Source organism: Hypomesus transpacificus, chromosome 11 (genome assembly GCF_021917145.1).
Source record: "Hypomesus transpacificus isolate Combined female chromosome 11, fHypTra1, whole genome shotgun sequence".
Taxonomy (NCBI): domain Eukaryota; kingdom Metazoa; phylum Chordata; class Actinopteri; order Osmeriformes; family Osmeridae; genus Hypomesus; species Hypomesus transpacificus.
Window position 1 is genome coordinate 6,589,490 of NC_061070.1, and position 23,421 is coordinate 6,612,910.

General features: G+C 40.9%; 1 protein-coding gene across 1 annotated transcript in view; it reads right to left on the minus strand.

Annotated features, from left to right (window-relative positions):
* The window catches only part of LOC124473714 (CUB and sushi domain-containing protein 1-like), a 386,561-nt gene that overhangs the window by 98,054 nt on the left and 265,086 nt on the right, over positions 1-23,421 (minus strand). Inside the window, exons 37-38 of the mRNA XM_047029350.1 lie at positions 7,048-7,152; positions 454-572 (exon numbers count right to left, since the gene is read on the minus strand). Of these exons, the coding sequence (XP_046885306.1) occupies positions 454-572; positions 7,048-7,152 (224 nt within the window). The remainder of the gene's footprint in view (positions 1-453; positions 573-7,047; positions 7,153-23,421) is intronic.

Sequence of the window (23,421 nt, forward strand, 5' to 3'; positions counted from 1 at the left end):
AAACTCTTACTCGTGTTTGCTGTGGGTGCCAGGTTTCCCATGCAAATAGACATAATTACCAACGCAGCACTCGACAAAAATACATTACCCATAAAATTCAGCCCTTTGACCAAGCATGAGGAGTTCCTGACTTAGAGAGGGCTTTATCATCCCAGCACTGATAATATCAGCTCACAACAGCACACATATACAGTGGATGTAAAAAGTCTACACAACCCTGTTAAAATGCCAGGTTTTTGTGATGTAAAACTTTTTTATATCCACTGCATGTACCAGAATACACAATAATACACAAAGCCACTATATATAAGAAAGGTATTGACAGACATATAAGACATACAAACTGCAGGCAGACTGACAGATGGACATACAGTTAGTCAGACAGGCAAACAGAGGGACATTTGGACAGACAGGCAGATGACAAAGAATGGACACAAAGACAGGGTGTGTCACCTGCAGTATGTATCCTGGCTCACAGCTGAAGGCCACTACCTCGTTCACCATGTACCTATCTCCTGTCTTTATCCCATTGGCTGGGACCATTGGCTCTGGACAGGTGGTCAGACCCACCGCTGGAGGCAGAAACAGAACTGGCATTAGAACTTGTATTAAAATGGCATCTTGCTGATGTAAACACTTTGTCACACTCATACAGATAAACTCATTAGTAAACAATTCTGAATAGGCTCAATAATATAGACCCGAAGCACTGGACTCAACTCTGTCTAAACGAAGTTTGGAATCCATCCTTGAGAGAGAGCAAAGAAAATCCATTACCTTGACTACATAAATGCATAGGGTATAGCTTAGTGCAGGGGTTTTTAACTGGTTTTGTCCCAGGGACCACCATTCTTACTAGAAAGTAATCCGCAGCCCACTGATGTGCCTGCGCGCATGCGTGCCTACGTGGGTGTGTGCATGCCTACGTGTTTGTGTGTGCGTGCCTACGTGTGTGTGTGTGTGTGCATGCGTGCATGTGGATAGAATTAAGTTTCAACATTTGGTTTTCCATGTTGCTTTTATTTAAAAACCTCAAACAAATCTAGATATATCTACTTTAAAACCTCAAACAATATACATAGAATCTTATGTGTATGTGAGATTCTGAACACTAATTAAAAAAAAATGGTGGACTGATCAACATAGGCTTGTGTCGGGGACCCCTCCAATGCCGCCACGGACCACCAGGGGGCCATGGACCCCCGGTTGAAAACCCCTGGCTAAAGGGGTTAAACATGTTCTGCAAGGGGTATGCGAGGGGTTTGTAGATTAATACAATCTATTATTATCTAGCACAGGATGGCCAAACGAGGCCAACACCTCCCCGTGTGAAGTGTAATGTACTGCTATAATGCTGTATTGACTGATTAACTCAGCTAAAATAGCACCATTCAGAAACGAATGGCCATTAGCAACTGTAAGCTGTTCAGCGATGGCATGGATTTTTCAGGCTTTGTCCAGTCTTCATTTTAGTCACTGTTTTATAATGCATATCTCACAATTATTTATTTATTTTTATCTGCTAAAGACAACTAAACTATATAAGAATATGCACTGATCAAATGCATTACATACTGCAAATAAGTATGGTGTTTTGTGCCTTTCTTTAAACATCCTTCAGTGGGTTGAAAGTGTTCATTGCAGGGAACTGCCTGAGAACATGTTGCCATGACAACCATCACAGTCAAGTTAAAGAAAGAAGATCCTTTATGCACAAGTAATCCGGTAGGGGTTGCTGCACTGCAGTATGTGAATGAGTGTGAACAATAATCTCATTATCTGTCTCCCCTATCAACAGCAAAGAACTGTGATGCCGACATATCCCTCACTCTGCTAATCTATAAAATTCATCCAGGTAATACCACTAGCCTTTGTGTATGTGTGTAGGTTGTATATGACCTGGATGAAAAGAAATGGTGACCCCACAAGGTGAACAACTGCGCAACCTGGCATGGTCAGAGCCCTAAACGGCTTGTCTTTTACCAAACTTGCAGCAGATCACTTATGTTGATCAATATCACTTGTACATTCCAATTCCATCTGCCTGACACTCACATTCCACACAGCAGCTTTCCCAGTGTTTTTCTCCAAACCAGATCAATAGCTGGCCACCAGGCTGCATGGAACACCTATGCCGAGGGTGCAAATGCAACACAATCTTACAATCTGTCCAGTCAGAGCTGGATCAGAGGGAAACAAGACTATGCTATGTCCAATCAGAGAACGTCTGAGGGAGTCAACACTCCCCCTTGTACAATAAGAACTGGAGCTGTGGGACATCAACTTTCACCTGCCTAATCAGAGATGAAAGTGAGAGACAACCCTCTCTCAGGTCAGGTGGACAAGGGTTCAGAAGTCAAGTAATCAGAAGGTTGCCGGATCGATTCCCCGCTGTGCCAAATGACGTTGTGTCCTTGGGCAAGGCACTTCACCCTACCTCGGGGGGAATGTCCCTGTACTTACTGTAAGTCGCTTTGGATAAGAGCATCTGCTAAATGACTAAATGTAAATGTAGACATAGACACTTTCCTATGACCCTATTAAAACGCTTTCCTGCCGGACCATTCAAATATGGGAAATACAATTCCCATGGTTCCCGCCTTAATATCTTTGCCGTCCGATCACCGATTTTATTTCTGAAAACTGCCAGATACTCATGGCAACTTAAGCTCAAAGCACATATCATTGATTAAGGGGTTACTGGGAGGGGTAAATAAATGTATCGTCAGCAACGGCAGCCATTAGGTGCGTTCGACATGACCCGACTTCATGCGGCGCTGTAGCCGGCTGCAGGCGGCTGACTTGAAACAGTGAATTCTGGTTAGACTTTTTGTCCGACTTGAGACGGCGACGAGGACACGTCACTGTGACGTCGCCATCAAAGTACCGTGAGATCAATTCGAGAACTGCCGGCTGTGTAGCCGTGCGCATTTTCTCAAGAGCAACTGCACAGGTTCAAGTGACGACACAGCTATTTCATGATTGGCCAGACTCACACACGACAACTTTGACGCGTGTTTTGTAATATGTGTCGGACACCTTCAGTTTCGCCAATGCTCAAATCCGGACCAAACAGTTGAATTGAATAAAAAATGTATGGAAGAAAGGGTTTTACTCCGCCTCTTCACTAACGGAAAGACCACGTTTAATTATAAATAGAGTAAAGTAAGCAAACAGCGCTTAATCGGCCGTTACTGACGTCAACGCAGCAAACCACGAGAAGCTGAAATGTCCGACTTCACAGAGCCGTTTTCAACTTCTTCCCGACTGCAAGCGGCCACTCTTGCCGGTCGTTTCATGCAGCCGCAGTCCAGAACTGGCAGATGCCACTAAATCTAACACTAGGTGCGTTCGACATGACCCAACTTCATGCAGCGCTGCAGGTAGGCGCCTAAACTTTTTACTTAAGGCCGAAATATGCTTCTGCGTCTCCGTTTACGTATGGGCGGGCGCACGGATACGAACGGATAGACTGCGTTTATGGTTCTCCGTAGGCTGTGGGTGCTGAAAACAATTCACCGCCAGAAGAGTAGGTGGCGCAACGTTTTTTTGTTTAGACGTCGTTGAGTGTTTATTTACCTAGGTTACCGAAAAGTCTGAGCAAATTTACAAATTAGCCGTTCCATCAATAAAATACGCACATTTTCAGCAACTACACTGCCCATTTGTCATCACATTTTAATTCAGATTCTGATTTACATGTACCGTTTAGCTGAAATATGAATTGTAAAAACTTTACAAGCAATGGCGGTCAAAGGATTCTGTTCGTCCTGCTATCACGGCAACCCTACCCCTGACGCAAGCGGTACTTAATACTGACCAATCACAGCCAGGGGGGTCTCCGTAGCTCTCCGTAGCTCTCCGTAGCTACGACGGAGAGTTACAAAATTAAGGAGGTGCACGTCAAGCTCTCCGAGGGCTGAATGAGAGCTTGTAGAGGGTCTTCCATGGAGACGAGGGCGTTCCCATGTGTCCGTTTTTCGAAAAACGCAGAAGCATATATCGGCCTTTAGGAAGAATTTGTTTGTGGGAGTGACACAAGTTTTTTCAGGAAAGAATTACGTGTCCGGCTTGGCCGTTTGTCACAGGCAAATATGACGGTAGAGGCACTGTTTAGCTTCGATTTGAGTAGATTTAAAAAAAAACTTGGAAAAACAACATTAACTAGCTAGATTATGTACACTGTAAGCTAAATGTACATGCCTTGTTTGGCCAATTCGGTCGATTGCGGAAGAATTTCGAACGTTATATACGAGGATAATTCCGGTTTCCCCTGTCTCCACTAGTCACTAGAATGGTCATAACTTTTAATCAAAATATGATATTTCTAATCTGTCTTCTGTTATACATTGCCCATAGATTTGTGGATATTCCACCTACTCAAAGTTTTTCTCCATCTTGTAATTAAAGTGGTTAAAAATTAAGTTGTCTGATGATGGAGAGGTTTTTGTAAAAAAAATGGCTGCCTGAAACCACCTTGATAAAATATGATTTGCCATAAGTAATCATATATTTATTCACATCATAAAAATCCCCTAGTTCTCCTCTTCAATTTGGTATAAATAGTTAAGGTGTATGATTTAATATGAAAATTCATCAAATATTAATAGTAATATGAATATCATATTTCAACAGCATATGGAATGTTCAGAATTTTGGTTCAGGCAGTAAACGGTTAAAACAACCACATTTTTACCTACGACCTTACAAACAGCTCCAAAACAAAACAAAAAAAGATGATTGGAGAGTACATAATCTCTTTCAACTCATCCTTAACTACAGACCACATGTCATTATGTCTAGTGCAATCATTAGTCTTCTTGTGACAGCCTTCCAGTGATATGTGACAGAAGAGAGTGAATTCTGTCCACACATGCAGGCAGTCAAGTCAGCAAGCAGATCTGGAATGGATGTGGAATGTGTAAAAAATATCCATATATGGCTCTTACTTGATTCTGCTAACAGCTGGTACCAGGCTATATATATATATATATATCACATGACCAACACTTATGGCTAAATGGTCATACATTAATATGCCATTGACTGGGCCAATCACAATTTTGCTTAATAAAGACAAATGTTCATGGGTAACAAAACTAGAGATTTACGAAATAACTACTAATAATTCCATGTTCTTCTCTTACATTCTTTTAGTGCCCATTTCCTGAGATAAACAAATGGCACTGTGATTACAACTCCTACTTTTCTGCAAATGCATCTGGGGTGGCATCATAAACATCAATAGTTTTGAGTCATTTGTCCTCTTTATTGCATATTTTCACATCATGATAGAGCTGCATGTGTTTAATTCATCCAAGAATAACACTTCAACACTTATCAAACGTGTGACATTCACAGATTAGCAGATATTCCCCTCACCGACCACCAGCGATCACAGTGTGCGACGGAGACTGAGTACAGCTGACTCTGAGGAGGGATAATACCTCTGGCAAAGAGAGAGAGGAAGAAAGAGAAAGCATTATCTATCTACAGCTTAGATAAGGCTATGTTACGTGCACGCCTAGAGGCGGGTGTTAGAGGGAGGTTCATATTCCTTTCTTGGGAGTAACTTTTAAACATAACACTTAAGTGGCGCACATGGTGGTGATGGAAAGGGGAGTGGGCCTACGCCCTGTGTCCTGATTGGGGCCAAGGTAATCAAGGGGAGGGGTTTACACTTCTAGAACTCCCAGATGGCGGAAAGATGGGGCAACCTCAGAGTTTGTTATGAGTGGACGTAACCATCAATGCCGACCGGTTGTCTCCTAGTTTTCTGTTTCCCCTTTGCGTTGTTTCCCCACTGCTGCCTATCCTCCTTTTCTTTTGTGTGACGCCGTGCTTAATGTAAATATCAAACTGATCGAATACACCAACCGCGAATGAGCTGTTCACCGCACGGAACGGCGACCGGGGTGGGAGTCTACCTGGCTGGGGTGAGTGTTCCTGCTTCTCCTTCCCAGTTTTCACCTGTCGGGGCCCGCCGCTGTTAGCCCTAGCTTCGGTGACAGTCTACTACTGTCCCCCTAGACAACGACAACCGTAACAGCTATGATGAAGCCCCCATATGACAGACAAGACATTTTAATAGGAAATTTTCGCACAGAACTTTAGAGGAAAAAATGTGTTCTGATTGTTGCGGTTGATAGGCCACCAGTTCCTAAAGACTTTCCCACCTGCATGATGGAAAGAAAGAGGGAGAAAGAGACAAAATAGGGGGACCAGGAAGAGAGGTAGAGATAGCAGCAGAATAATAGGGACTGGGTCTGGGGTAAGGAAGGGGGGTCTACATCAGACTGTCTTACTGCCTAAAGACCTGCAATAGTGTGAATACACAACCAGAAGAGGCCAGCATTTAGCACAAACTATCTTGATGTTATCACAGAAACACATGGACACACTCACAGACACACTCACTCACTCAGTCACTGAGTCACTGACTTTATCCCCTTCTGACTAAATAGGATCTCATAGCCACCTCCCACTAGCACTAGACTCAGTTGTCAAGGCAGGGGATTTTGTCATCCTATTTCCAGTGTTTTTATTTGGGGTGAAAATAATTTCTGTGGAGGTGCACTTGTCACCTGAGGCTCTGTGTTGGTGTCAGAGGGAGAGGAGGGAAGTGTAGGAGGGAAGGCAGCAGCTTCACACATTGCAGCTACTCAAATTACTTCACATATTTGTGACAACTGATAATGATTCTTACTATTTCTAAAAAATAATAATGATAATAATATTATAATAATATATTGCAGCAAACACAATGTGTAAGTATGAATAGGAGGGAGAAAGAGAGAAGTAGAAAGTGAGAGTAATAGATAGAGCATATGAGCTAAATTACATGTAATTGTAAGACATTTACATTTTTCTTGGGTTGAAACAGTAGATGACAAGGTTAGTGTTGCTCGTCACTCTGGTCCCCTACACGGATTCCTTTTGCACAGCCGTGGACACATTACTCATGCACTCTACTGAGATGAGACTGTGATGTAGGACTCTGTATGTCTCTAGATTATGTGAACACCTCAGGTTTGTGGCTTTACTCACTTTTATATTCCAGGTGGAAGCCAGCCGCCACTACGCTGATGTCACTTTGGAAGTGCAAGTAGAGCTGATTTGATGTGCTGTTCAAGAGGGCAGGGGCTGTTGTACCTGAGACACACCAAAAAACACACACAACAATACCTTTAAATGTTTAAAGACCTTAACCCAGTTTGGGAAGGTAATTCTTAAATCAAGCAAACTATCTTACAGTGTGGGGAGATCATTTTCCTTAGTTGAATTTCTTATATTGACAAAAAAACTAGTATTAAGTTCACCAAAAGTTGAAAACAAATGACCTTTTCTCTGCTAATTGTTTCACCTCAAAAGTTAGCAACTGTACAAATTTACAATACAGTAAGAACTCTTTCTTTCTTAAAAATAGCAATAATTTGGATTTTTCCGTCGGGAGGAACCCTATAGTTTTTTTTTGTATTCTTATTATTAGGGTTCCTCCGGTAGGAGGGAACCCTATTGTTATTGGTGGTATTATTATGGTAGTCCTATGGGAGCCAATGGCAGCCCCTAGACCAGAATGGTAACAAGTTTTGAAATTTGGCATGTTGAAACTGCAGCACACTAGCAACTACCATACCAAACATGGGTCACTTTAGACAGAAGGTGGCGCTACAGGCCACACCCCAATTTGACAATTTTCAAAGTGATGCCATTTGCTTCTCATTTGTCCCAAATTTCCGAAATTTTGTATATATGCCTTTTTGCTCATGCGGGAAAAAACGCCTCAAGAACCTATAATGGCCGTCATAATGAATTTTTCTGTACAATAAAGATTAAGGAAATTTAAGGATTAAGGAGGATTTAAGGAGGATTTTTTCGCTGCTCCTCCTTCAATTCTGGTCCAATCTTCCCCAGAAATGGCACACATCATCTTCAGAGCAACCTTCACTCAATTCTTCAACATATCTTTGATTTTCGAAAACCGTTTGCCCGGTACAGCCAATCAAAATCTGCATCAAAGCTTTGGTCAAGTTTGGTCAAATCTCAGCAAACCTTTGAGATATCAAAACCAAAATTGGTATATCGGTGGAAGACACTACAACATGTTACCATATGCAAAGGCAACTTCATACCTCCAAAAATGATTGATATAAAGCAAATCGAAATTATCGCTAACACTAAAATAATGCTTTACACATCCGCCGGTCAAAAAGTGATACTAAAGTGAAAGTTCATATGAAGACTCTTGAGAATGTTTAGTACACAAATCTGAACAAAAGTTGAATGTAAGATGAAAAGTAGATTTTTTAAAAACATTTTTAATATGCATGTTTGGCTAATTTCGAGAGATTTTTTCCCCAAATCCTCTCTCCCTATCCTCCTCAGCGTGTGTGCTCCAAATTCTCACACACTCAGCCTTCCCTTGACACATGCGCGGGCTTGGCAAGACGCACACGCAACATTTCAGGAAAGTGTGGGCTGACCAAGCCCCCACTCCTTCCTTGGTCTTTGGCAGAGGCCTTGTGGATCTCGATGGTATTGCATTTCCGATGTTGTATGCAATGGTAAAAAGCTATCCAAATCCTGAAACATTGATAGTATAGGCCACTAGTAACTACCACACCACAAATTACCCATCATTATCCGTAGGTGGCGCTTCAGCCACCCCCCAATTGTCCATTTTCAAAGTGATGCCATTTACATCCCATTTGTCCCAAAATTCTGAAATTCATTAGATATGCCTTATTTCTCATGAGGAACAAAAAAGCCTCCCAAACCTATAACGGCCGCCATATTGGATTTTTCTGTACAACAAAGACAAAGGAAACTTTTTTTTTTTGCTTCCTCCTTAAATTTTTGTCCAATCATCCCCAGAATTGGCACACATCATCGTCAGTGCAACCCTCACTCAATTTTTCAACAGGTTTGCTTTTCAAAGACGTTTGTCCAGTACAGCCAATCAAAATCAGCAACAAAGCAACCAAACAGGAAGTTGGGTCAAATCTCAGCAAATCTTTGAGATATTAACAGTAAACTTGGTATGTCACGTGGAAGACACTACAACATGTTCCCATGTGCTAAGGCAACTTCACATCTTCAGAAATGATTGAAATAAAAGAAATCTAATTTATTGCTAACGCTAAGATAATGCTTTACACATTCGCCGGTGCAAAACTATGGAACGCCGAGTTAGTCAAAATTAAATACATAAATATGGCTATGAAATAAACTCAGAAATAAAAAAAGATGGCAATAAATATATAAATATAGCATCATAAAATTATATAGCTGAATCCATTTACCAACATCAATAAATAAATACATTTATTTATTTATTTCAAAATGACGTTTTTGTAAAGACAACATTTATTTATTTCATGGGACTTTTATTTCCTAATGTCACATTTATTTATTTTTTGAGACTTTTACACACCACATTTATTTCCACACTACATTTATGTCCACACCACATTTATTTCTGTGCTGTATTTATTTCCGATCTCACAGGCAAGGGGCGTAGGTATCTTCAGACCAACGCAGCTGCACACCTAGATTCCTGGATAGCAATGCTACCTGTATGGGGGGTGACAGTGGCATCTCACTGCCGAAAAGCATATAATGTAAACAAACTTTGCCCATAATGTCTTTGTCGTCTCTGCCTTTTTATTATTGGTTCCCAATGGGAGTGATGGCGGTGACCTAGTAGCCTACGTGTGGGGACTTGGTCTTTGATAGCTACGAGCAGCGGCGTAACAAGGACTTGGCGGGCCCGAGTGCAGATATCACCAACGGGCCCCTTACCGACCTATCGTCAAGCGAAATGAGTGTTGAGCTTAGCGATGCGCAAGGAAATTTAGGCTACTTATGATGTACAATTAAGGGTAACGACTGCTCCTTCTATGTGAAGATAGATGACGGTTTAAAAAGTGAACGGCTCTGACTCGCGAGTCTCTGGCTCTAGATTATGCTTGCTACAACACGGAATGAGCATAATGGAACAGTCAGTCATGAGCCGACGTATCTGCGACGTTTAAATAGAGCACAGAGATGAAAAGAAAATCTGATCATTCACCGAGGCTTATCCGACGTTATGAATGACGTTTCGATCTGTCATGTGTGCTATCTGGGTACTAGTAAAAAAAAACAGTCACTTCGATGGTGAATATTTGATTTTATGTTCGTTAGATATGCTAGTTTACATTTAGTCTATCTAGCTTTAGCTATTTTCCGACTACATCCTGCACATAGTTTACTATATCTTACCTGGCTGCTGCCTGGTATAGCCTCGGCCTATATGTGAATTTTTATGACGTTTAATAGCCATGTCAACTGCATACACCAGACAGTAAACGTTATGTAATTATTAGCCTACCCTGGTGGCTGAGTTTCACACTCATTGCTATTGCCGGGCTGGGGGTCAGACATAGTGTCCTCTTCAACACGCTTCGCCACAAATCCAAATGAGGATAGTTTTGACAGCTTTGCCACCCTTACATCTTGCTCTTTTCGTTCCTGCCGCTTTCTGGAGCCATTTTTATGTTAAAGGGAATGGCATGGGGTAGCCTAATTCGCTTCAAAACGCTAATGCAACACAACTGTAGTATCCCAACAACAACTGTCTGTGGTATTCCAACAACTGGATGGGAACAATCGTGTGTGGGTGGGCGGGAATCTTTGACAACAATATTACCCAGACATCCTTGCTATTTTTCGAGGGCAATATTACTTACTAAAAACGAGAATTGTTTCATTCAGCAAAAGGCAAATGAGGAAAAATGAATTATTTGCTGTTGTAAACACTGACTGTTTTTAAAATGTTTATTGGGCAGGTGATAGCTCAAAATTCTGAATAACTGACACCATAATTGAGAAATGTTTGCGAATTCATAAGACTGGATCATATGTGATCCACAACTTGCGGTTTTAGAGTGGTGCAAGGGGCCCGGTCAGATTGCCTTAAGGGGCCCGGTCAGGTTGTCTCACTTTTACATCGAGGACGGGCCCCCTTTTGCCACGGGCCCTAGTGCAGCTGCACTCCCTATAGTTACGCCACTGGCTACGAGGTAGCGCTGAAGTTACCTTTGTAAACATTGCTTTCGCTCGTATGACGTGTAACTCGTCTGCAAAGCTAACAATCACTGCCACCCCTACGTCTTCCTAGGTGGTATGTTGGCTATCACCAGTCTCGAAGTCGGCAACTGTAGGCCAAGAGGCTGGTTAGCCGGCTAGCTAGCTGGCGAAATAATAAAAGGACGACATTAGTGTGGCCATTTCAGCTAGAGCTAGCTACTGTAGAGCTAGTAGGGTTGTACTGTATTGGCACAGACCTGAACAGCCAAACCCGTTTTGTCACTGAATGGTCATTAAAACGAGTCTAGTGGTAGTGGTTTGATTTAATATTGAATAATTCCATAAATTATAATATCCGGGTTTGGATATTGTGTACCGTGTTGAATGGGTCTGGACACGTCTTGGTTAGTTGCAACTTTAAATTGCCAATAATAACAAAGCGTTAAGAAACTTGACTTCAATTTAAAGCAGTACTGTAAATCCAAAGGTATGGGTAATGTCTGGAATGGTCTGGCTTCACTTCAGGTCTCGTCTCATTAAATGGTAATACCGGCATGGCATAATGGTGACTCTAGATAGTTTTAGCTAGGTGCCTTATCGACCTAGCTATCCACATAATAGCAGAGCTATGTAGCGATTTCTGATTCTGATGGCAGTGATTGTCTTATTTGGTTCGTTTGCTAGTTGTGTTAACTAACATTACCTGGCACTAATCACCCCCCACTACCTGTACATCTTGGACACGAATAGTACTCGAACCAGTGGCGTAACTATAGGGAGTGCAAGGAGTGCAGCTGCACTAGGGCCCGTGGCAAAAGGGGGCCCGTCCTCGATGTAAAAGTGAGACAACCTGACCGGGCCCCTTAAGGCAATCTGACCGGGCCCCTTGCACCACTCTAAAACCGCAAGTTGTGGATCACATATGATCCAGTCTTATGAATTCGCAAACATTTCTCAATTATGGTGTCAGTTATTCAGAATTTTGAGCTATCACCTGCCCAATAAACATTTTAAAAACAGTCAGTGTTAACAACAGCAAATAATTCATTTTTCCTCATTTGCCTTTTGCTGAATGAAACAAATCTCGTTTTTATTAAGTAATATTGCCCTCGAAAAATAGCAAGGATGTCTGGGTAATATTGTTGTCAAAGATTCCCGCCCACCCACACACGATTGTTCCCATCCAGTTGTTGGAATACCACAGACAGTTGTTGTTGGGATACTACAGTTGTGTTGCATTAGCGTTTTGAAGCGAATTAGGCTACCCCATGCCATTCCCTTTAACATAAAAGTGGCTCCAGAAAGCGGCAGGAACGAAAAGAGCAAGATGTAAGGGTGGCAAAGCTGTCAAAACTATCCTCATTTGGATTTGTGGCGAAGCGTGTTGAAGAGGACACTACGTCTGACCCCCAGTAGGGAGGACAATAGAACGCGTCATTTTTGGCCTAGGCTAACCAACTGTCAAATACTGTGGAACGCCGGTAGCAAACGCATTAAATCGAATGCTAAGTTAGCCTGAATGTAGCTAAGAACGCCACTGAGAAATCTGGCACCGGAATTTTAAGGTCCACGTCCTTTTCTTAGCTCTATAACTAGCGACTACTATCGAGATATTAAAAACAAACATGCCAGTTAACATGTAGACACTTACCCCTTAATGCTATCAAATGTTGGTTGCAATACATATTGAGGAAGTGTGTGAAAATAATGTTTATAGTTTTTGCTGCTTTGGCTACCTTTCATAGAAGGTCGGCACCACCGGGAGACATATCTTAAATGAAAGAGTAGGTTGTTTTCTTCAAAATAAGGTATATTTAGTCAATTTTAAAACATATACATTTTGAGAAAAATTAAGTTGAAGACATGTTGCTGAAAATCCCATAGGAATGCATTGAAATCTGAACGTTCTATTGAGAAAAAGGTTGGTTTTTCCCTTGTAACTTTTTCCCACATGTCGGCACCACCCTGATACTTCCTGGAAAGCAAGGTTACGTAGAAAGACGTCATCAGTCAAATTTTAAAGAAAATCGAAAGACATACATTTTGTGTTTTGGCTCCCTGAATAAGTCTTTCAGAAACCTGTGACGTCAGACGTTTTGAGCCTCTGTAACTCCCGCGCTTGACTCATGCTAGGCTGCTTCCAATGCTCACATCAACTGATTGACATCATGTTTGTGCTACTAGCCTTATTATATATACCCGTATGTGGATGCAAGTATCGGTCATGGTTACTGGTTTGAAAGATAAATATTTTTGACACTTTACATGTATCTTTACAGTGTGCAGAACAAAAAACAAAGGTTGGTAATATAAAACCCGCTCTCTTGGTGACTTTTAAATAAATGTTTCTACCGAAATGATTCATGGTAGTGATATGCAAATGTTCTTGTCACGTAGCACAAATCGGAACCAATCATAACCTTTTTTGTCTGTCAGGAAATGCAAAACTTCAAAAAAAAACGTGAATATTCTTTCTTTCTGGCAATCAATTTTGCAAGAAAAGAAATTCTATGGCAGACAAAAAAACAAGAACTACTGAAATTGCATTCATAGGTTAGGGGGAGCAACACATAGCCACTTGCAAAAGTTTAGGTATCATTTTAGATTCAAATAGTCTTAAGGTTTGTGGTAAATTACCATTAGAAACCTTAACAAATGGGATCATGATCGACATTATCACGAGTAGTCACAAATTAGTATTTCAAATGCCAGCGCACCTTGTAACGTTTAATATAATTTAAAATAACTTTAAACTCCACGAACATGACTTTGATGATAAAATATGGAACAGAGTACATACTGTTGTAAGTAAACTGATGAAACGATTTTATAATTTAGTCAGAGTTAGTGATAAAGAATCGTGTCTCGGTGTGGTGTTTGAGCTACTGCCTCCATAATATGGGCGTGAAGTTGTAGAAACTCCGCCCAAGCATCTCATGATGCCAATGAGACGAGTCAAAATGAAATTTTTGATGTTAGAGAAGCTATTGATTTAGTAATTGGTTTACAGGAACACGTTAGCATTGTTAACGCCACTAATATAGAGTACCAAATAGTAGAAGTAGATAAATCAACTAAGGAACGTAAATATATGTGGCTTTAAATATACCAGGCTGAGAAAGAAAGAAAAGTCTGGTCAACGTAGCCTACGTAACATACATAGAAAAATTAAGAGGAAAGACAATCACATAGATCACCTTGAAGTTCGATGTAAAGGGAATTTGCAATTGTTCGAGAAGGTAAATGCAGAGCTCAAAACAGAGAGAGATTAGAGCAGAATATTGATAGCTTGCAATTCCAAATGTTTGTTTTAGGGTAAAAGATAAAAGCAAAACCCACAAGAGGAAAGATGTAACTTTACCGGACAAAATGACCAATTTAAATGACCAAATACTGTAGGCCTACTGGCAGGGCCGCCCATAGAAATGGCTGGGCCCCTGAAAAAGTCCAGTGAATGGGCCCCCCCCTAATAGGTCTTTAGGCTACTTATATTAACGCATGTACGTGTGCTCTCTCTCTCTACATAAGACATATGTAAACTCCCATTACTGAGACTTACTCAGTAATGGGAGCTACATTATAGAAAAACAAATTCAAAAACAAATATAAACATCTTTATACATAAAACTTAAACATAAAGTTTAATAAATATAACTGAGGCCTTAACAACTTGTGTGGCACCGCGCCAGACACACACACACATAAAAATAACAATTTGACACACTGAGATCTGCTACACTCACACCACATTTTCTAGTATAAAATGCAATTTACCTGCCTTCATCTTTGCCTGTTATACAGCTATCTTCCTTGTCTTTCTGGATGCAAAGTCTTTTATAATGTATATGAAGTCAATTTGTTTAGCCATTTCACACGCAATGGCAAGTATTGTGATTGAGCCTCTCCTGGCTCATTGTGGAGCGCAAGTCATTTTTATGATTTTGAGTTTACTTAAGGACCTTTCTCCTCCTGCCACAGTTAAGTGGTTAAGGTAAAGTGCAGAATATCCTCAGAGCAATGAGCAATGCAGAACATGCGCTTTCTCAGTGTCAGCTTTCCTCAAACTAGCTTCCTCTTGGCTAGCATCGTGGCTACTGCTGCTCGTCTCTGCCATAGATGTATCGATGGTCTCTGCAGCCTGGCTGGGAGCATCTTTCGAAGTTGACTGGAAAGCAAGCAACAACAACCATTATCTAGCATTGTCACCGGCTAACTTGGTCTAGCGTTATGTTGTGTAGTCTGTCCTGTACCCTGACTCTGTTTAATAATCAACACTTGGTCCAACCCTGCGTTCGCACCACTCGTTACAAAGGGTGAGGTCTTCACCGGTTAAGCCAACAATACAATGTTTATGTTTGCTTTTTTTAAGTAGGCCCTAATCGTGAGTATTTCAGTTCAAAATAAAATTAGTTATCATTTCTTAAAATATTTAGGAAGAAACATGATTATTGCTGGCATCGCGGCTAGGCCCCACCACGGCCCCAGAAAGTTTTCCCATATATGGGTGCCTACTGAACATGTATTAGCATTGAATGATAGGTATAGAACGCTTGTTATAAAGCTTAGAGAGTGGCAGGCAGACAGCAGGCAGTTTATGAAGGGTGAGGTCACTCTGTTTGAGGATGTAGACATCCACAGAGGACCCATCTTAGATAGGTTGTTGGAGTCAACATCAGAAGAGTTTGATGCTATGACTCAACAAGTTCTAGAACTTGTATCTGCTAGTTTAGTGAAAGTTTGCTGTAGGTTGGTAGCGGACCACTTGGAACATGGACGGTATGATGAAGTGTCTGAAGATCAGTATCATGTCCTCAGATCAGTGCCCAAAACAAATGTTTCATGCGAGAGGGATTTGGGGATATTTGATTAGATCAAAGTTCAGGGCAAGTAAAATAGCATTAGAGGGTATGGTCATGTTTAAGCAGAATAGGTCCTGGGAATGGTTGTCAGGGTTAGATCCAGATAGAAAAGCTGAAGTTCTCGCCTCAGCTCGGACATCTGTGAAAGGATTTATAAATAGGTTTGTAGTCTTGCAATTGGTATCTAATATTCAGACTGTATTGGGTAAATACTCATTTGTTTGGTTTTAGCATTGGGTTGTCTGATCAAGTGGGCCTGTGCGGCACTGACAGACTTAGCTTTGCAGTGTGTCATTTAGCTATTGGTTTGTAATATTCAGGCTTTGTGGTAGCTTGAGGATATTCATGATGGACCATTTTGTGATATGAGACAGGGGGCCCCAGTAGGGGGTGACTCCCTGTTAAGCCAAATGGTCTGCCATAATATCTGATAGCTGCATTGGGTAAGTAGTAGTAGTATTTGTTTGGTTTTAGCATTGGGTTGTCTGATCAAGTGGGCCTGTGCGGACACAGACAGACTTAGCTTTGCAATATTAAAACGGACTATGTCTATAAAAGTAGATACAGGTAGGATTAGAAGTAGTAGCTGATTTAAACTGTTGTATTCTATTTTAGTTAATTAAGCAATAAGCCCCAAGAGGCCGTGGTTTACGCTGATTTTAGAACAGGTAAGGGGAGTTGTTAGGCACGACGCGAAGCGGAGTGCCGAAAACCCCCTTACCTTTCTTGGAAGTCGCTTTGGATAAAAACGTCTGCTAAATGAATAAATGTAAATGTAAGTACTACAGTTTGGTGATATGAGACAGGGGGCCCTGTAATGGGGTGACTCCCTGTTAAGCCAAACTGTCATAGCTAGTATAGAAGTAATAGATAAAAGTTGCTCCCCTGAACCTTCACCATGGATGCAGAGGTGCCCAATTGTCCTCTGAGAGCTATCAACCTGTAGTTTTTTTCACAGGCAATGACTAAATTTTGGACCATAAGTTTCATATCCCTATAAATAAAGTATATTATTTATAATACGATTAGTGTATACTTTTTATCCATCATAAACAAACAGACGTGTTCAAATCAAGGTATTTGAAAATAATGGGCAATGTCACAAGGACACAAACACCCTGTTCAACGTTAAATACACCCCCAAGTGGCCAAAAATTTACATTACAGCAGTAATGCTAAACGGGACAAACATTTGCATATTTGTGGTCTCGATTTAACATAATTATTTAGAGCGAAGTACTGGACACCGCATTAGCTCGCAATGTACAAAGAATGTAAGTCTGGATAAGAGCAGAGAATCTGATAAGAGCATCTGCTAAATGACAAATGTAAGTCATATTTCCCGCCCTGGCTAGAAGCAGAGCTCTGACGTAGAACAATGGCGTTCTTAAAGGGAGCTTGACAGCTTCTCGGTGCCACAAAACTCAAGGCTTAAAGCGGTGGAACGTTTCAAAAAATTACCTAAAATCACGCCTAAAAACGGGATTTGAGAGAAAACTAATAGAGGTAACTGAAATCTGACTTCGGATAAGTTTAATTGAAAGAAAAACGGAGCAAAACTGATAGGAAATATTTGGTCTGTCCTCCCTACCCCCAGCCCGGCAACAGCAATGAGTGTGAAACTCAGCCACCAGGGTAGGCTAATAATTACATAACGTTTACTGTCTGGTGTATGCAGTTGACATGGCTATTAAACGTCATAAAAATTCACATATAGGCCGAGGCTATACCAGGCAGCAGCCAGGTTAGATATAGTAAACTATGTGCAGGATGTAGTCGGAAAATAGCTAAAGCTAGATAGACTAAATGTAAACTAGCATATCTAACGAACATAAAATCAAATATTCACCATCGAAGTGACTGTTTTTTTTTACTAGTACCCAGATAGCACACATGACAGATCGAAACGTCATTCATAACGTCGGATAAGCCTCGGTGAATGATCAGATTTTCTTTTCATCTCTGTGCTCTATTTAAACGTCGCAGATACGTCGGCTCATGACTGACTGTTCCATTATGCTCATTCCGTGTTGTAGCAAGCATAATCTAGAGCCAGAGACTCGCGAGTCAGAGCCGTTCACTTTTTAAACCGTCATCTATCTTCACATAGAAGGAGCAGTCGTTACCCTTAATTGTACATCATAAGTAGCCTAAATTTCCTTGCGCATCGCTAAGCTCAACACTCAATAATTTTGCTTGACGATAGGTCGGTAAGGGGCCCGTTGGTGAGATCTGCACTCGGGCCCGCCAAGTCCTTGTTACGCCGCTGACTCGAACAGTGCTGTTGTTCAAAAAAGACTTCAATATCTATGTTCTGTAGAGCACTTATCCGCCCAAGTACCTCTACAAAATCTACTATGTGTGCCAAAATAATATATCCTGACAAGCCATGCTGATCAATTTGATCTACAAGGCCAGCATGCGATCTCTGACACGGCTAATGTCTTCCATTATCTACCGAATCTAGGTTTCCCTATCTGCCTTCGATCTTGTGTGCAGCTGTAGATAACCACACCCCTCTCGTTTGCATGTGAGATCGCAAATAAATACAGCACAGAAATAAATGTGGTGTGGAAATAAATGTGGTGTGGAAATAAATGTGGTGTGTATAAGTCTCAAAAAATTAATAAATGTGGCATTAGGAAATAAAAGTCCTATGAAATAAATGAATGTTGTCTTTACAAAAACGTCATTTTGAAATAAATAAATGTATTTATTTATTGATGTCGGTAAATGGATTCAGCTATATAATTATATAATGCTGTATTTATATATTTATTCCCATCGTTTTATTTCAGAGTTTATTTCATAGTCATATTTATTTATGTATGTATTTATCTATTTATTTACCTATTTATATATTTATTTAATTTTGACTAACTTGGCGTTCCATACAAAACTGATACTCTGATACAATCACAAGTTCATAATATAGCTGCAAGCAGCAATAGGGTGGCCAAGCAGGTCAGATGACCCAGAAGAAACTTTCGACATCCTCAGAAGAGGGTTCCGAGTACACACATCAAGTTTGGTGGTTTCGAAAATCTAAAATCATTTTGATAGTTTGTGTGAGGATTGCATTCATTATATACAGCTTGACTGCAGGTAGCTAGCGTCTGCGTTCTACCTGGCTTCCTTTGCAGTGGCTTACAGTCTTGCTAAACAGAAAATCTGGGTCATGACAACCTCGTATTGGTGAATATTTGATATTCACCCAAAATGTTTTATTCATTCATTCAAAATTCAGTCCTATTTTGACATTTCATGGTGATTTTGGTCTGAAGATTATCTGTGCCAAATTTGGTGAATACGTTTTATTCATTCATTCCAAAAACGTTTTATTCATTCATTCAAAATGGCGGCCACATCAATTCAACTGGTATCACAAGTTAACATGTGTCAGTCGCTCCCTAGCGGTTAGATGACACAACCTTTTGTGGACCTCTTCGGACCAGGGTCCCGAGCACCTGTACCAAGTTTGATGTCAATTCAGGAAATATTTCCTGAGATATGATCTCACTTTCTGTTTTGGCGGCTCCATCGCCGACTTTGATTAGCTTTACCGGAAAAACAGTTTTGAAAATCAAAAACCATGTGAAAACGTTTGTGAGGCTTGATCTGAAGATAATTGATGCCAAATTTAGCTTATTGCAGCGCCACCTAGTATGACCTATTTTGGACCTCTTTAAAATAGGGTCCCTAGTCCTTATACCAAATTTGGTGTCAATGCAGTAAAGAGGTGCTGAGATATGACCTCACTTCTTTTATGATGGCTTGGTTGACGACTTTGGCTGTTCCAGTCAAAAGGTTTAGAAAATCAAAAAAACTTGATTTATTTTGTGAGGCTTGGTCTGAAATGATCTGTGCCAAATTTGGTGAAGATTGGACAATTTTATAGGAGAGGTTGCGAAAAAAACGTTACATTCATTCAAAATGGCGGCCACATCAATTCGGCTGGTATCAAAAGTTAACATGTGTCAGACACGGGATCTACTAAGATATCCAGAGACAAAGGATCACTTAACCTGTTAATTAGTAGTGTCACACATATGTGATCGTTCGAAAGCGGGCCCCACAAAGTACCGTCACACATGTGATTCTGAACATTCCAACCGACTATTTTCCAGTAGACAAAAACTGTATGGCAAACGCTTTAGTATGGCTTCAAAATGTACAATTAGGAGGCTAACAAGTAACACTAGCAGGTAGTAGCATTGCTACGTGTATTATGCTAGGTTGCTAGGTAATGGAAGCTAACTAAAGCTAGCTTTAAAAATAACTCACTCTGGTGGAAGCGTCGGTAATATTTAGAACTCACTCCTCAATAGGTTAAATAAGACAAACAAATCAACAGTTATTGGTCAACACACAATACTGCTTAGTGCCCCCTAGAGGTCAAATGACACAAACTATCTCAGACCTCTTAATAAGAGGGTCCTGAGTCCATACACCAAGTTTGGAGTCAATGCATCAAAGATTGGCTAAGATATGACCTCACTTCCCTTTTTCCGGATCAGTTGCTCAATTTGATTGGCTGTAACTAACTAACGATTTCGAAAATCAAAATCCATGTGATAACTTTTGTGAGGCTTGGTCTGAAGATTCGGTGGCAATTTTGAAGAAGATTCGACAAGAATTGTAGGAGGAGTAGCGAAAAAACGCTTTTCCTTAACATTCAAAATGGCGGAGAATCTATATAGCTGGGTATGACGTCATAGAGTGCGTTGAACTCGTCTTGATTCAGGGAATCCAACGATACCTCATTTTAGACAATGGGGCATATGGTTCAAAAGTAACATGTGTAAACACACCTTCAACTTTGACCCCTTGGTGGCGCTAGATGGTTGGAATGGGAGACATGAAACTTGGTGAAATTGATGAGGGGACTGGTCCCAAAGAGTGTGCCATATTTCACAACTTCTGACCATGTGGTTCTAGGGGCTGCCATAGACTCACATGGCAGAAGAAGATGTGTATTTTGGTTGCAACTTTTTGGTTGCCCAACAAGAGGAAGACACAGCATCTGCTTCTTCAACTCCTTAATCCTCTCGAGGCACCTGTTGCACCTGGTTATGAACACCCATCTTTGCTAGCCTATATTTATAGGGTCAATTGTAGGCTATGGGACGTCTAAGCAGAGGTTTGTGGTCATATATAAAGGCCTTTATTGGTGGCCAAGCCGCGAAGCGGCGAAGCCACCTTAAGTGTTTCTACGTATTCTTATTATTATTATTATTATTATTGGTGGCCAAGCCGCGAAGCGGCGAAGCCACCTTAAGTGTTTCTACGTATTCTTATTATTATTATTACACATCTTCTTCTGCCATGGGAGTCTATGGCAGCCCCTAGAACCAATTGGTCAGAAGTTGTGAATTTTGGCACACTATTTGGGACCAGTCCCCTCATCAATTTCACCAAGTTTCATGTCTCCCATTCCAACCATCTAGCGCCACCAATGGGTCAAAGTTGAAGGTGTGTTTACACATGTTACTTTTGAACCATATGCCCCATTGTCCAAAATGAGGTATCGTTGGATTCCCTGGATCAAGACGAGTTCAACGCACTCTATGACATCATACCCAGTTCTATAGATTCTCCGCCATTTTGAATGTAAAGGAAAAGCGTTTTTTCGCTACTCCTCCTACAATTCTTGTCGAATCTTCTTCAAAATTGCCACAGATGATCTTCAGACCAAGCCTCACAAAAAGTATCCCCTGGAGCTTTGATTTTCGCAACCGTTTGTTATATACAGCCATGTGGCTGAATTGATGTGGCTGCCATTTTGAATATAACGTTTTTTCGCTACCTCTCCTATAAGGTTTGTCCAATCTTCACCAAATTTGGCACAGATCATCTTCAGACCAAGCCACACAAAAGACATCACATGTTTTTTTGATTATCTAAACCTTTTGACTGGAACAGCCAAACAAAATCGTCAACCAAGCCACCATAAAAGAAGTGAGGTCATATCTCAGCACCTCTTTACTGCATTGACAACAAATTTGGTATAGGGACGAGGGACCCTGTTCTAAAGAAGTCCAAAATAGGTCATGCCATTTCACCTCTAGGTGGCGCTGCAATAGGCAAACATTTTCAGACCAAGCCTCACAAAAGACATCACATGGCGTTTTGATTTCTGCAACCGTTTGTTAGTTACAGCCAATTAAATTGAGCAACTGATCCGGAAAAAGGAAGTGAGGTAATATCTTAGCCAAGCTTTGATGCATTGACTGCAAACTTGGTGTATGGACTCAAGGCCCTCTTATTAAGAGGTTTGAGACAGGTAGTGTCATTTGACCTCTAGGGGGCATTACAATAGGTAGGATTGTGTTTTGACCAATAACTGTTGATTTGTTTGGCGTATTTAAGCAATTCCTATGTCTCGTGATATCTTAGGAGATCCCGCGTCTGATGCATGTTAACGCGTGATACCAGACGAATTGATGAGGCCGCCATTTTGAATGAATGAATAAAACTTTTTTCCTTACTCCTACACAATGTATCCAATATTCACCAGATTTGGCACAGATTATCTTCAGACCACAATCACCTTGCCATGTAAAAATATGACTGAATTACAGCTGTTTAAACTCGGGCCAAATCTGACCATGCGTGCCACAGGAGAAACGGCTTCCTTTTTGTATTCAGTAACTGTACACAGCAATTCCCAGTGCTGATAATGGCTCACTGGGATAGACTGGCTCCGTTGAAGTGCAAGGTCGTAGGTTCGAATCCAGGCAAAGTCTCAGGCATGTCATGATACTGGTTTATCTGTTTAGTGAAGCCAGGTATGTGACAGTAGCTGTCGAGCAGTATAATCATAATGGCCACGATAATGTTTCATTCTCAGGGGATTTATACTCATGAAGAATCCGATTTATTGTGCTTTGTAGATATAGTGAATCTACATCTAGCCAGTGCATCGGATTTCTTGCATCATAACTTCTGAACAGATTTGTCATAAATCACAAGATTGGTCTCTTCTGATTCTACGTGGCATACCAAGTCGAAATATATCACATTGTCCCGTGTCCACCATTTTGGGCGTCGGCCATTTGGAATTTTCATAAAAACATACTTTTTTGAACTCCTCGTTTGCCGTTGCTCCTATTTTCATGGACATGTAATCAAATCATTTTCAGACTACAATCACCTCGATTTGTCAAAATATGACTGAATTACAACTTTTTATACTTGGTTCAAATCTGACAACGCTTCCCACAGGAAAAACGGCTTACTTTTTTTTACATAGTAACTGAACACAGTAATTCCTTGCACTGAGAATAGCTCACTGGGATAAGACGGGTTCCTAAAAAGTGTAAGGTCATAGGTTCGATTCCAGCCAAAGTCATCATGCATGTCATGATACTTGTTTATCTGTTTAGTGAAGCCAGGTATGCCACAGTAGCTGTCTAACAGTATAATCATAATGGTAATGATAATGTTTCAATCTCAGGAGATCTATACTCAAGAAGAGTCAGATTTATTGTGC